The 12,601-nt window shown below is 54.4% G+C and overlaps 1 protein-coding gene across 2 annotated transcripts; it reads left to right on the top strand.

Moving 5' to 3' along the window:
* Nucleotides 1-304: 304 nt before the first annotated feature.
* On the top strand, nucleotides 305-11,063 carry ABCG4 (ATP binding cassette subfamily G member 4; the record flags this gene model as incomplete). 2 transcript variants are annotated; one of them, XM_082844735.1, is made up of 14 exons in its annotated part: nucleotides 305-542; nucleotides 4,734-4,851; nucleotides 4,967-5,099; nucleotides 5,232-5,282; nucleotides 5,489-5,634; nucleotides 6,798-6,921; nucleotides 7,048-7,162; nucleotides 7,357-7,499; nucleotides 8,509-8,607; nucleotides 8,833-9,001; nucleotides 9,097-9,197; nucleotides 10,239-10,397; nucleotides 10,569-10,687; nucleotides 10,838-11,063. In XM_082844735.1, the coding sequence occupies 14 exons, from the start codon at nucleotides 305-307 to the stop codon at nucleotides 11,061-11,063; spliced, it is 1,941 nt and encodes a 646-aa protein (XP_082700861.1). The 2 variants fall into 2 exon arrangements, with proteins under 2 accessions (XP_082700861.1, XP_082700862.1); XM_082844736.1 differs by lacking the exon at nucleotides 305-542 and adding an exon at nucleotides 3,594-3,648.
* Between the last annotated feature and the right edge of the window lie 1,538 nt (nucleotides 11,064-12,601).

Raw genomic sequence — 12,601 nt, 5'->3', positions numbered from 1 at the left:
GCCTCCGTGGGGAGGAGGGAGCGGGTACGGGCTTCGAGGGGCCGAGCTGGGGCCAGGCTAGGGCTGGGGCTGCCCGGGACCGAGGAGAGGTCGGGACTGATCGTTGCTGAGCGGGGAGTGGTGGTTGGGGGAGGGCAGATGCTCTGGCGGTGGGATGTGGGCTGCTCCCAGTAGCTGGTCTACCCTGAGAAGGAGGTGGGGAGTGGGGGCGAGGGCACATTAGAAAGCAAAGGAGCTCTGAGCCAGGGATCGGGGTCTGCCCCAAACTGAGCAGGCCCTCTCCCTGCAGGCCGGCGGCGGCGTGATGGCGGAGAAGGCGCTGGAGGCCGTGGGCTGTGGACTAGGACCTGGGGCTGTGGCCATGGCCGTGGCTCTGGAGGATGGGGCGGAGCCCCCTATGCTGACCACACACCTGAAGAAGGTGGAGAACCACATCACCGAAGCCCAGCGCTTCTCCCACCTACCCAAGCGCTCAGCCGTGGACATCGAGTTTGTGGAGCTGTCCTATTCCGTGAGGGAGGGACCCTGCTGGCGCAAACGGGGTAAGGGAGCAGCCTGATGGGGAGTTGTGAGCCCCCATGAGTTGCCCCTTTGGGAGCATGAGGCCTGGATGTCCCCTCTTCTGAAATCCGGCAGGAGCGGGTCCACTAAAATCTATGCACTTCATTCACTGTGCACACAGCTGAGGTGCCGGGGGTCTGCACTCCCCCTACACCTGTAAGCACCATGGGACACTAGATTCAATTGGTTATTTCCTCTTCCAAGTTGACACTATCACCTCTGGTCCATGAGGAGTTTTCCTTCGTTGTTTCAGGTAGAGCTCCTGCCTCTGAGGGCTGATATGAGAAAGTAGGGGCTGTGCTGCAGGGGTTGTCCTCAGTGGTTAGCAAAAATCCTTGGACCTACAGAGCTCTGCTAATTTTAAAAGATGTTCTCATTCCTGTCTTCTTACTTCGTTCTTGCCAAAGTCCTCCGAGACATGGAAGGTGAAGGCTTGACAGGATAGATGACATCCATGTGTTAGTAATAAGGAAACTGAGGCCCAGAGAAGTTGAGTAACTTGACCAATGTCACACAGCTAATAAGTGGCAGACTTGGGACCAGAAGCCAGGTTTTCCAGCTCTCCATGCAGCATTCCTTTCTCTCTCTTAACTTCCCTGTTAAGCATTCCCATCTCCTCCTTGTTTCTCCCATTAGGACAGTGGGGTAAGGTCTGGCTGGGGCTCTGAGTTCCTTTGAACCCTAAGCATCTCCTGCATCCCTTGCAGCTTTTGCCCCCCACCCCACCCTCCCTGCCCTGGGCAGGTTGAGCTGGGAATAGGGAAGCTGGGGTTTTCTCCAGAGCCTGGGTGTGGATCAGAGGTGGAGCTGGGACATTGTTCTCTGAGGTTTAAGAAATGTTTGGGGTGCTTCAGAGCGGGGCTGAGCCTGAGCTCTCTCTGCACTCCCTACCCTCACTCCCATGAGCGACCAAAAGGTCACAGGGCTTGAACCACTGGAAACTGAGGTATCCGGGCTCCGTGCTCAGCACCTTAACCCTAAGCAGCCTCTCGGCCCAATGAGGAGGTAGTTGTTATTTTCCTAGCCCTCACAGTCTTAAGGAGAAATGAAGATACAAAAGAAATGTGTCTAGATGGGCCAGCTCTCTTGCTTCAAGCCACCAGCCACAACAAATGGGCACCCCTGACCAGGTCCTTCCCCGCTTTGTCCTTGCCAGCCCCATTCTGCTTTACTGGCCATTTTGCTGTCTCGTCCATCCCTTGCCCCTTTCTCTGCCCTCTGTCCTCCCCTTTCTGCCTTCTCTTTTCACTTGAATCCCTGTCCCCTTCTCTGGAGGGCAGAAGGCAATCAGAGGTAGGCAGAGAGGAAAAAGAGCAAGGGGTGTGGAGAGAGGGAGATTTCTGTCTTTCCCATGTAAGGATTTGTCACTCACCTCTCCTAATTACAAAGGACATTTCTTGATTTTTAAAACCCTTTTCTATTAATTATTATTAATTATCTTACTTATTATTCATAGTAACCTTATTATGTCCTTGGGAGGACATATACAATCCTTATTTTATAGATGAGGAAGTGGAGGCCCTGAAGGATTGACTTCATAAAATTGTGAAGAGAGTTACTGACTGAGGCAGACCTAGAACTGTGGTGGGTCTCCATCCTGAAGGCATGGCAGGCCCCTCCCATGCTGAGCAGTTGTGGTCCAGCAGGAGTCCCAAGGCATGGGTTCCTAGCCACTTGTAAGCTGTGTGACTTTGGGCAGGCTGCTTACCCTCTCTTGGCCTTACTTTCCTCATCTGTAAACAGGGATGATAAGAATACCCACCACACAGGCTTGTTGTGCGGCTCAGCTGAGATGTTAGCTGTGAAAATGCTTTGTGAAAGGCAAGCATAGGGTGATACTTGAATTCGGCAATAGTGTTCAATCGAGTGCTTGGTGGGGATTAAATGAAGGGAGGGGTCATCACTGTCAATTTCTTCCCCTGCAAAAGAAATTGCTTCCTGCGAGTAGCTCTGAAAGGCATACACTGGCACGCACAACCACACGTCTTCCTAATTGACGGTGATGATGAATGAGGCAGAGGGTCGAAATCCATGATTTCCCCTCTCCCAGTAAAGAACTTGCTATGTGTGTGACCTTGGGTAAATCACTGGATGTCTCTGGGCCCCAGTTGCCTCATCCATGTTGCTACAGCAGTGACTGAGGCAATGAGCTTTGTAAACTGGAAAGCACCATACGGGCATTTGGTGTGATCAGGATCCCAGAGTGGGCAGCAGCTGATCCCCTGTCTGACCGGATATGTCCAGAGGGACGGCTGGGTTCTGTGGAGGGAGGGTGAAAGATCACATCCCTTCACTGCCTCTGCTAAGGAGGTAGAATGGAGAGGGAATTGGGCTCCGTATGGGTGGGAGGAGGGTGGTAGTGAGCAAAGTACCTGGTAGGGGATTGGTGTTTCCGCCTCACTGAGGCAGGTCTGCAAGCACAGCTGGCAAGGCCAGCCTCCTTGGCTTCATTCCTCTCCACCCACTTGTCTCACCAGTTGACTCCATGGAGTCTCTGCCCTTTGTTCCCTGGATTGTATTACATATATGCTGTTGTATAGCAGAGCTTTTCCTCCCAAAGCCTGGAGAGCCTCTGCCTTCCTTTTCCATTTTGAAATGCTGTTCATCCTTCAAGACTTAGCTCAAATGCCACCTCTTCCATGAAGCCATTCCTGATTTTCCCCATGCCCTTCCACCCTCATCAATTCCATTTTCTGCATTCTCGTTGCACATGATTTGTACTTCTGTTATAACCCTTATTTTATCTTTCTTCAGATCCATAGATGGTTTCTTGTCCATCTTTTTAACCTAGACTATCACCATCTTGAGTGCAGGAACTATGTCTTCCTCATTCTTTTGGTGCACTGTCTGGTACAGAGCTTGGAATGTAGTATATATCAATAAGCGCTTGCCAAATGGGATTAATTATAAAATGTCACTTGTTTTTAATGGGCTCTATGTGCCAAGCACTGTGTCATATGCTTTACATATATTATCTCATTGAATCCTTATAGCAACCCTATGAGATAGGTACTATCATCCTCATTTTACAGATGAGGGACCTGGAGCTCAGAGAGGTTAAGCAACTTGCCCAAGGTCACACAGCTGGTAAGTGTGGAGCCAGAATTTGAACGTAGATCCACCCGACTCCAAACTGGTTCTCTTAATGCATATGCTGCCTCCCAGTGAGTGAATGAACGGTGAGACTTTACTGGGCCATGTTAGGGTCTGCAGAGACAAGCCTGGTGGGCAGAGAGAGCACCCCGAAGAAGGCTTTTTAGAATGAGGCCAAGGCTCTGAGAACACACACTCATAGAACCAACACTTACTGAGCATCTAGTATGTGCCAGCCAGTCTGCTAAGGTTACAAAGATGAGAAAGACACAGACCCTTCCCCCAAGGAGCTCACTGACTAAGAGGCTGGAGGAGGGGAATGAGGGGCAGGCACATGAAGTAACAAACGTGTTGACATATGAGAAGTGCTGTGGGAGCGCAGAGGACAGCCAGCCAGCTCAGGCTGGATCGCTGGGAAAGCCTTCCTGGAGGGGATGAGCGTGTGGCCGCTGTGTTTGCAGAAGAGTGGAGTCTACTGTAACTTTGATCTCCTCTCCACGCCCATCCGTCAGATGTGGAGGTTTTCCCACGACCTTCAGAAGAGCACTGCCGGGCTTCCCTGGTGGCACAATGGTTAAGAATCCGCCTGCCAGTGCAGGGGACAAGGGTTCAAGCCCTGGTCCGGGAGGATCCCACATGACGCGGAGCAACTAAGCCCGTGAGCCACAACTACTGAAGCCCGCGTACCTAGAGTTTGTGCTCCGCAACAAGAGAAGCCATCGCAATGAGAAGCCTGCGCACCGCAACGAAGAGTAGCCCCCCGCTCGCCGCAACTACAGAAAGCCCGCGCGCAGCAACAAAGACCCAATGCAGCCCAAAATAAATAAATTAATTAATTTAAAAAAAAAAAAGAAGAACATTGTCACCTTGGGTACTTTGACATTAGTGGTGGTCGTTTCTAGGGGGACGGGATGAGGGGGTATAGGTTATTGTTGGGGCTCTGAGGGTCTCTCCTCCATCCTAACCAATTCACAGTGAGTAGGGACTGCCTATTTCACTGACAGCCATGGCTCCTAAGAGTTTGGGGTGTCTCTGTTCACTGTAGCCCTGATCAAAAGTTCCTCCCTCCCTCACTGCAGGTTATAAGACTCTCCTTAAGTGCCTATCAGGTAAATTCTGCCGCCGGGAGCTGATTGGCATCATGGGCCCCTCAGGGGCTGGCAAGTCCACGTTCATGAACATCTTGGCAGGATACAGGTGAGGACAAGGCTGGGGTAGAGTGGGGGCAGGACCAGGCAGAGGGGTCCCCTGGGGAGCACAGAAGTTGTTCTGAAGTGACGCTGAGCCCCATCCGCAACCAACGTTCCTTCAGGGAGTCTGGAATGAAGGGGCAGATCCTGGTCAACGGGAGGCCAAGGGAACTGAGGACCTTCCGAAAGATGTCCTGTTACATCATGCAGGACGACATGCTGCTGCCACACCTCACAGTGTTGGAAGCCATGATGGTGAGAGCAGGGTGGCCAGCCCCTCCTCCTAGTTCTCCCTTTATCCGCTGTCCCCGTCCTTCCCATTGGCTAAGGGGTCAAGCCTGTGCCCCCTCCCACACATATCTGATCCGCCTTCTCTCTGGGCCCCAGGTCTCTGCTAACCTGAAGCTAAGTGAGAAGCAGGAGGTGAAGAAGGAGCTGGTGAGTGGGGGAGGGTGGGGGGAGGGGGATGGGACAGCTGCCCTTTTCAGTGCTGCTGAGTTCTGGGGCCCCCGAGTTGGGTGGTAGGAGAGGGGTGGCCAGGGCTGGGACATCACGCTTCAGGGAGATGCTTACTTAAATTGGGGTGGTGCTGGGGGAAGCAGAGACTCTGAAGCTGACCTGGGGTGGGTGGGCGGCCGGGCCAGGTGACAGAGATCCTGACAGCACTGGGCCTGATGTCCTGCTCCCACACGAGGACAGCTCTACTCTCCGGAGGGCAGAGGAAGCGCCTGGCCATCGCCCTGGAGCTGGTCAACAACCCACCTGTCATGTTCTTTGATGAGCCCACCAGGTATCTCTCCCGCTCCTCTCCCACCAGGATGCCTCCTCCCCTCAGCCCAGAGCCAGGGCTAGAGGCTGCATCTGCTCCACTGCTGGAGACAAGAGCATGTGTTTGCAGCCTCCTGGGACCGGAGAAGGGCTCCACCCCTGCCAGTCCTGTTGCCATAGCAGCCCCATCCTTCACCCTAGCAGAAATCCCGATGTCCTCCTTGACAGATGTCGCCTCGCCTGCTCCTTCTCTCCCCCACAGCCAATCAATCGCCAAGTCCTGCTTTTTCTACGCTCTTTTTCCATCTCTCAGATTCGCCCCACCCCCATTCTTAGTGCCAGTGCTTAAATTCAGGACATCATCAACTCTTGCCTGCATTTCTGCAATAGACTCCTATCTCCTCATCTCCAGTCTCTCCCAGCCCATCCTTCTTCCAAACTGCAACCAGAGTGAACTTTCTAAAAGAAAAGTCTGGCAATACTCACTCCCCTGCTTAAAAATATGCAGTGATTCCCATTTGCCCTCAGAATGAAGTCAGAGGACTTACAAGGTCCTGGTCTGAACCTATTTCTCTGGCCTCACGTCTTGCTTCACACTGTCTTGTATTTCATGCTCTAATAATACTGAATCATTTATAATTCTCTTAGTCCAGCCATGTGTTTCATGCCTCTGAGCTTTGCACATGCTGTGTCTTCTGCCTGGAATGCCCTTCACCGCCGCACCTGCCCTTCCTCCCTCCCTCACCTGGCTTAGCTCTTTCTTCTGCCAGACTCACTCAGGAACCTTTTCTGACTCCCCTCCAACACCTTTGTACAACAGAGCTGAATCCTCCCCCCGCTTCACCCCATGTTTCTACAGCATGGTGCACATTATCTCAAATGATCTGTGCATTTCTCTCTCTCTCCCTCCCAACCGGAGTCTATGTCTTATTTATTCATCTTTGTAATCCCAGTGTCTGGCATTCAACAGGTGCTTAATAATAGCTTGTTACACCTAACAGTACTCTGGGCTTCTTGGTACCTCCAAATGCCTGAATCGTACAGTGTGGATGGGATAAAGCGATGGCCAGGGTGACCCCCTTCCTGCCAGCTCCCTCGCCCTCATAGCAGCTGCCCCACCCAAACAGTCCCTTCCCTTGTCTCTGCCCACCTCACCCCGCCCCCTGGTGGCCTCTCTCTGGACAGTGGTCTGGACAGCGCTTCCTGTTTCCAAGTGGTGTCCCTCATGAAGTCTCTGGCCCAGGGGGGCCGAACTATCATCTGCACCATCCACCAGCCCAGTGCCAAGCTCTTTGAGATGTTTGACAAGGTGAGGGTCTCTAGGACTCAAAGGTGACCGGCCTGCGATAGGGAGAGGGAAGGGGTCCGTAGAGGTGTCGTGGGACCTGCCTGACCCGCTCGTGGTGTTTTCCTCGTCCTTCTCTTTCTGCCTCAGCTCTACATCCTGAGCCAGGGTCAGTGCATCTTCAAGGGCGTGGTCACCAACCTGATCCCCTATCTGAAGGGGCTCGGCCTGCACTGCCCCACCTACCACAACCCAGCTGACTTCAGTGAGTGGGGGCCTGTTGGTAGGGGCTGGGTTATGGTGGCGGGCCAAACCTGGGGGTTCAGATCATGCATTTGGGCCTCCCAGGGGCAGAGATCTCACTGTCGCCTGCCTTCTGCGCACACCCTAGGAAGGGCTGGCTTGCCCTTGGGAAGCAAGGATAGATCTTAGCTGAGCACACCCCTCTGTGTCCCCCAGTCATCGAGGTGGCCTCTGGCGAGTACGGAGACCTGAATCCCCTGCTGTTCAGGGCTGTGCAGAATGGGCTCTGTGCCATGGCAGAGAAGAAGAGCAGCCCTGAGAAGAATGAGGTCCCTGCCCCCTGTCCCCCCTGCCCTCCGGTGAGTAGGGGTGGAGAGGGCAGAGTGCAGAGTGGGGGAGGAGAGAGAGGGCCTTGGACATGGCCCTGCCAAAGAGGACATGCCCCAGAGGCATCACAACCACTGGGTACTTAGAAAGAACCCAGGACTTGGAATAGACCTGCTATTAGCTGTGTGACTTTGGGCACATTACTTAACCCCTCTGAGCTTCGACTTTCTCATCCATTTATTTGTTCAACAAATTCTTACTGAGCATCTGTAGCACGTTGTCCTTAGTGCCACCTGGTAAGCAAGACTGAAGCTGTCTCTGGCCTCGTGACCAGTGTGGTTTACTATCATCACTAACTTGGAGGTGATGATACTTATTTCACAGGGTTATTGGGAGGACTGATTAGGTCATCACACAAAGCTCTTCGCACCGTAGCTGGTACAGTTGGTGTTCATTCCATGCCAGCTCTTTTCCTTAAATGAGATACTATAACCCTGGAAGACTGGGAGGGTTATTGTTGCTGTTGTCATCATTATTTTTTTTGTCATCATTATTATCATTGTTAATAATATTGTGAAACTGGTGGCATAAAGGTATTATACCCTTAGGGTAAATGTTTTCAATGGATTAAAGAGTAGTGACTGGGGAATTCCCTGGTGGTCCAGTGGTTAGGACTGTGATTTCACTGCCGAGGGTGTGGGTTCGATCCCTGGTCGGCCAGTAAGCTGCGCAGTGCGGCCAAAAAAATAAAAAATGAATAAAATAAATAAAGAGAAGTAACTGATCTATGAGTAGCCCCCATGGGTGTCCTTAACTCCTTTCTATCTCCTCCCTCCCAAGTTTTTTCTCCCTCTTTGTGTCTCTCTCTGAATCCCACTCTGATTCACACCGCTAAGGCCAGCTTCCAGGTACCCAACTCAATGGTGGAGAATTCTGGAGGACCCTTGCCCCAGGGACGGGCTCAGGGCTTTTCCCACCAGCTGAGCTGGGTGCGTGGTGGGGGGTAGGGTAGGCTCACCTGATCCAGTGTCCTCTCTCCAGGAAGTGGATCCCATTGAAAGCCACACGTTTGCCACCAGCACCCTCACACAGTTCTGCATCCTCTTCAAGAGGACCTTCTTGTCCATCCTCAGGGACACGGTGAGACATCAAGTTGGGGGACGGGAGGCTGGCATAAGCCTGGCCTTGTGGGGTGTAGGATCCCAGCAGCTGGGCTGGTGATGGGGCCCCTCCCCCAACAGCTCCCCCTAATGCCCCCGTGGGTCCCTGTGCTTGTGAGGGCACACCCACATTCCTACCTGAGTGTGACCTGCCCACCCCTAGCCTGTGATCCATCCCCACTCCTCGTCATCACCCCTCACACAGGTCCTGACCCACCTGCGGTTTATGTCCCATGTGGTGATTGGCGTGCTCATTGGTCTCCTCTACCTGCACATCGGTGACGATGCCAGCAAGGTCTTCAACAACACGGGCTGCCTCTTCTTCTCCATGCTCTTCCTCATGTTTGCCGCCCTGATGCCAACTGTGCTCACCTGTGAGCCGAGCTGCCCTGGGCGTGGGACGGGAGTGGGAGGCACGGGGTAAGGCCAGGGTGCTGGACAGCTGTGCCTAATCGGCCTGTGTCCTCAGTCCCCTTAGAGATGGCCGTCTTCATGAGGGAGCATCTCAACTACTGGTACAGCCTCAAAGCGTATTACCTGGCCAAGACCATGGCCGATGTGCCCTTCCAGGTGAGCCTCTTCCTCCCCCGCCACTGCCTCCCTCCTGTCTTGCTCCTTCCATCCTTGCTTGCTTGCCTCCCTTAACCTTGTTACCTGCCATCCTTTCCTTGACTTCTTCTCACTTAGCAACAGGTGGTGAGCACCTACCATGCACCAGGCTCCATGCCAGGCACTAGGGATATAGCAACAAACATGATGGAAGTAGTCCTGACCTTGTGGAACTTATGTTCCGGTGAGAATAAGAGAGGACAAACAGAAAATGATGAAAATAACAGCCCTACAAATGACTCTGTGAATCTTATTCGAGGCAGTAGAGAATAGCGTGGGCTCTGGAGCCGTACTGCTCCTCGTTAGCTGTGAGACATTGGGCAAGTCACCTAATCACTCTTTGCTTTAGTGTCTCATCTATAAAATGGAACGATGATAGTATCTACCTCGGGATTGTTTATGAGAAGGAAATGAGTTAATACATGTAAGGTACTTCCACTACCCTGTTCCAAGCACCAGGGCCACCAATAATCCGTAGGGCACCTTTAAGCAAGTTAGAAAACGTGTTCCTTCCTCAGGGTGGAGGCTGCACTGTGCTAGGGTGAGAAGAGCTCAGCTGGGGCTCCACCTCTGGTTGCCTCTTGGTTGGGCGCCTTGTGCAGGGAAGAACTTGCACTACTGTACATGGTAGGCTCGGTCCCTGTCCTCCAGGAGTTGATGGCATCCAGGGGAACAAAACCCTCTCATATATACAGTTAATTAATTAACAATATAAGGAATATGCTGGTCCAGATGGGAAGGACCTTCAGAGAAGTCACCGTGCCTGAACGGTGCCCGTGCCCGTGCCCGTCCGAGCGGGCCTGATGGAAGAGGTGAGACTGGAGGATGAATGAGGTTCTTAGAGCCGGGGTGGAAGGGGATGTGTCAAGTTCATGCGACTGCATGAACAGGAGTGCAGAGGCCGGAGCAGGCACGGATGCTCTAGCAATTGCTGTCCTGGAGGTTCTGCCTGGGGGGAGTGGAGGGTCTTGGCCTCTGCCCAGCCCTGTGCGCACTCCCCAGGTGGTGTGCCCGGTGGTGTACTGCAGCATCGTGTACTGGATGACAGGCCAGCCGGCTGAGACCAGCCGCTTCCTGCTCTTCTCAGCCCTGGCCACCGCCACGGCCTTGGTGGCCCAGTCTTTGGGGCTGCTGATCGGAGCTGCCTCCAACTCCCTACAGGTGAGGGGCTGGTGGGTGGCGACCCCCAAGAGGGGGGACGGAGTCTGGTGGAAGGAATCAGGGGCTGGCCTAAGGAATGGGATGGATCTATCGGAAACCTGGGGGCCACCCCAGTCCTGGGTCTGTCCTGATCACCCCTGTGACGGCCCGGTCGCCTTCCCTCCTGTCCAGGTGGCCACATTTGTGGGCCCAGTTACCGCCATCCCTGTCCTCTTGTTCTCCGGTTTCTTTGTCAGCTTCAAAACCATCCCCACTTACCTGCAATGGAGCTCCTACCTCTCCTATGTCAGGTCGGTGCCCCTTCCTCACCATCTGCCCCTGCTCCTCCCTGTAGGAGGCCGTGCCCCAAGTGTGAGAGATTGCACCTGGGCTCTAGCCGTTTGCCCAGGGAGCAGGGTCCCTGTGCTCTGTGTCCCGCTCTGATGCCCTTGCTTGCCTAGGTATGGCTTTGAGGGTGTGATTCTGACCATCTATGGCATGGAGCGAGGAGACCTGACGTGCTTGGAGGAACGCTGCCCTTTCCAGGAACCACAGAGCATCCTCCGAGCGCTGGATGTGGAGGATGCCAAGCTCTACATGGACTTCCTGGTCTTGGGCATCTTTTTTCTGGCCCTGCGGCTGCTGGCATACCTTGTGCTCCGTTACCGGGTCAAGTCAGAGAGATAGAGCTTTGCCCTGGCCTGCGCCCCAGCCCCTGCAGCAGGAAGCCCCCGGCCCTGGCCCTTTGGGACTGTTTTAACCTTGTAGACTTGGGCCCTGGCTGCTGGTGCAGCCATCCTCCCCTCTCTCAGATCCTCCACAGGCTGGCTGTTGGACTGCGCTCCCAGCCGTGGCCCTGGGGCTGGGGGTGCCAGGCCTCCCCGCCACGCCCAGGAGTCTTCCCAAGTTGATGCGGTCTGTAGGTCTGTAGCTTCCTCCCTCCTCTTTCCAACATCTGCATGCAAAGACCACGGGGAGGCTGCCACCCGCCTTCTGCCCCCACAACTCCCCTCCTCTGTTGTCTATCTGGGAGCCCCAGGCTCTCCAGGCCCCCTGACAACTGGCCAAAGTGGCCCCCCCGGGGGTCCCCACCACACAAGTGTTTGTAAACTGGGCTGTTATAAGGTTGGTGTTCCAGGGCTGGGCCCTGGTGGGGTCCCCTGGATGTCCCATTTGGACGTTGGAATGGAGCAGGGATGGACTCTGGAAGTCTCTTCCTCCTCCTCACCTCTCCCTGCCCCTAGACCCTGGCTGATTTGGACAATCTGTTGGGACAGAAGCTGGGTTTTCTGTCTGGATCATCCCTCCCAATCCTGGGGATTGGAGAGACCTGGCGCCGTGGGCTGTCCCCTGGACTCCTCCCCGTCACCTCTGGTGGGGGCCGGGCCTGTGGCACCTCTGCAATAATGTCTGTGTTTCTCTCCCATCCACCACTGGAACTGGAGAATGCACTTTATTCTCGGGGGTGAGTGGGAGAAGACCCAAGCCTCCTTTCTCGCTGCTCGCGTGGTCCCGCAATGCTCCCTCACCTCTCCTGAGTTACAGGCACATATATGCGAACAGGCAATCTCAGCCCTACACACACTCGCTGTCCCGCTGTGGCTCACAGGAAGAGTAATGGTGGTGGTGACGGTGGGTGCTGTGGGAAGGGCTGTGTCAACCTCCTCCTGGGGATTCCGCTTTGATTCTAAGGATGAGGCTGGTGCTGCCCGGGGCGTCTCCAGGATCTGCAGGTGTCTACCCACCAGTCTTCCCTCCCTCCCTCCGTCCCAAGCCAGGGGTGGCACAGGGCACCGGCTCCCTGGAGTTCAGGAGCCCACACAAGCACAAGCATGAGCATAAGAGGGACTTGGCCGCTGCCACCCTATGGCTCTTCTTTTGTGTGTCAAGCTGGCGGTCTCACTCCCCCTCTCCTTCCATGGCCACTTGCTGCTCATTCAAACTCTTGTCCGCGTCTCTCCACCTGCTTTCTATCAGCCAAGGTGGGCCCTGGGCACCAGAGCAGCATGCCCACGGCACCAGAGCGACAGACACACCTAGAACATGTCTGGCTTTCCTGGGGGTGCGGGTCCAGGCTCATTCTTCTTCTGATTTCACCTTCCCCTAGGGCTCTTGTCCCCCCTTTGTCCTGTACACACACCTCTCTACCTTCCTTGCCCTGCCACGGATTCTCCCCATCACACAGAGATGCCAGTTGTATTTGTGGGAGTTCACCCATTATTAAT

This window comes from Leucopleurus acutus (genome assembly GCF_964270905.1).
Source record: "Leucopleurus acutus genome assembly, chromosome: 8".
Lineage (NCBI taxonomy): Eukaryota > Metazoa > Chordata > Mammalia > Artiodactyla > Delphinidae > Leucopleurus > Leucopleurus acutus.
Note: the sequence above shows the minus strand (reverse complement) of the source record. Positions and strands in the feature narration are given on the sequence as shown.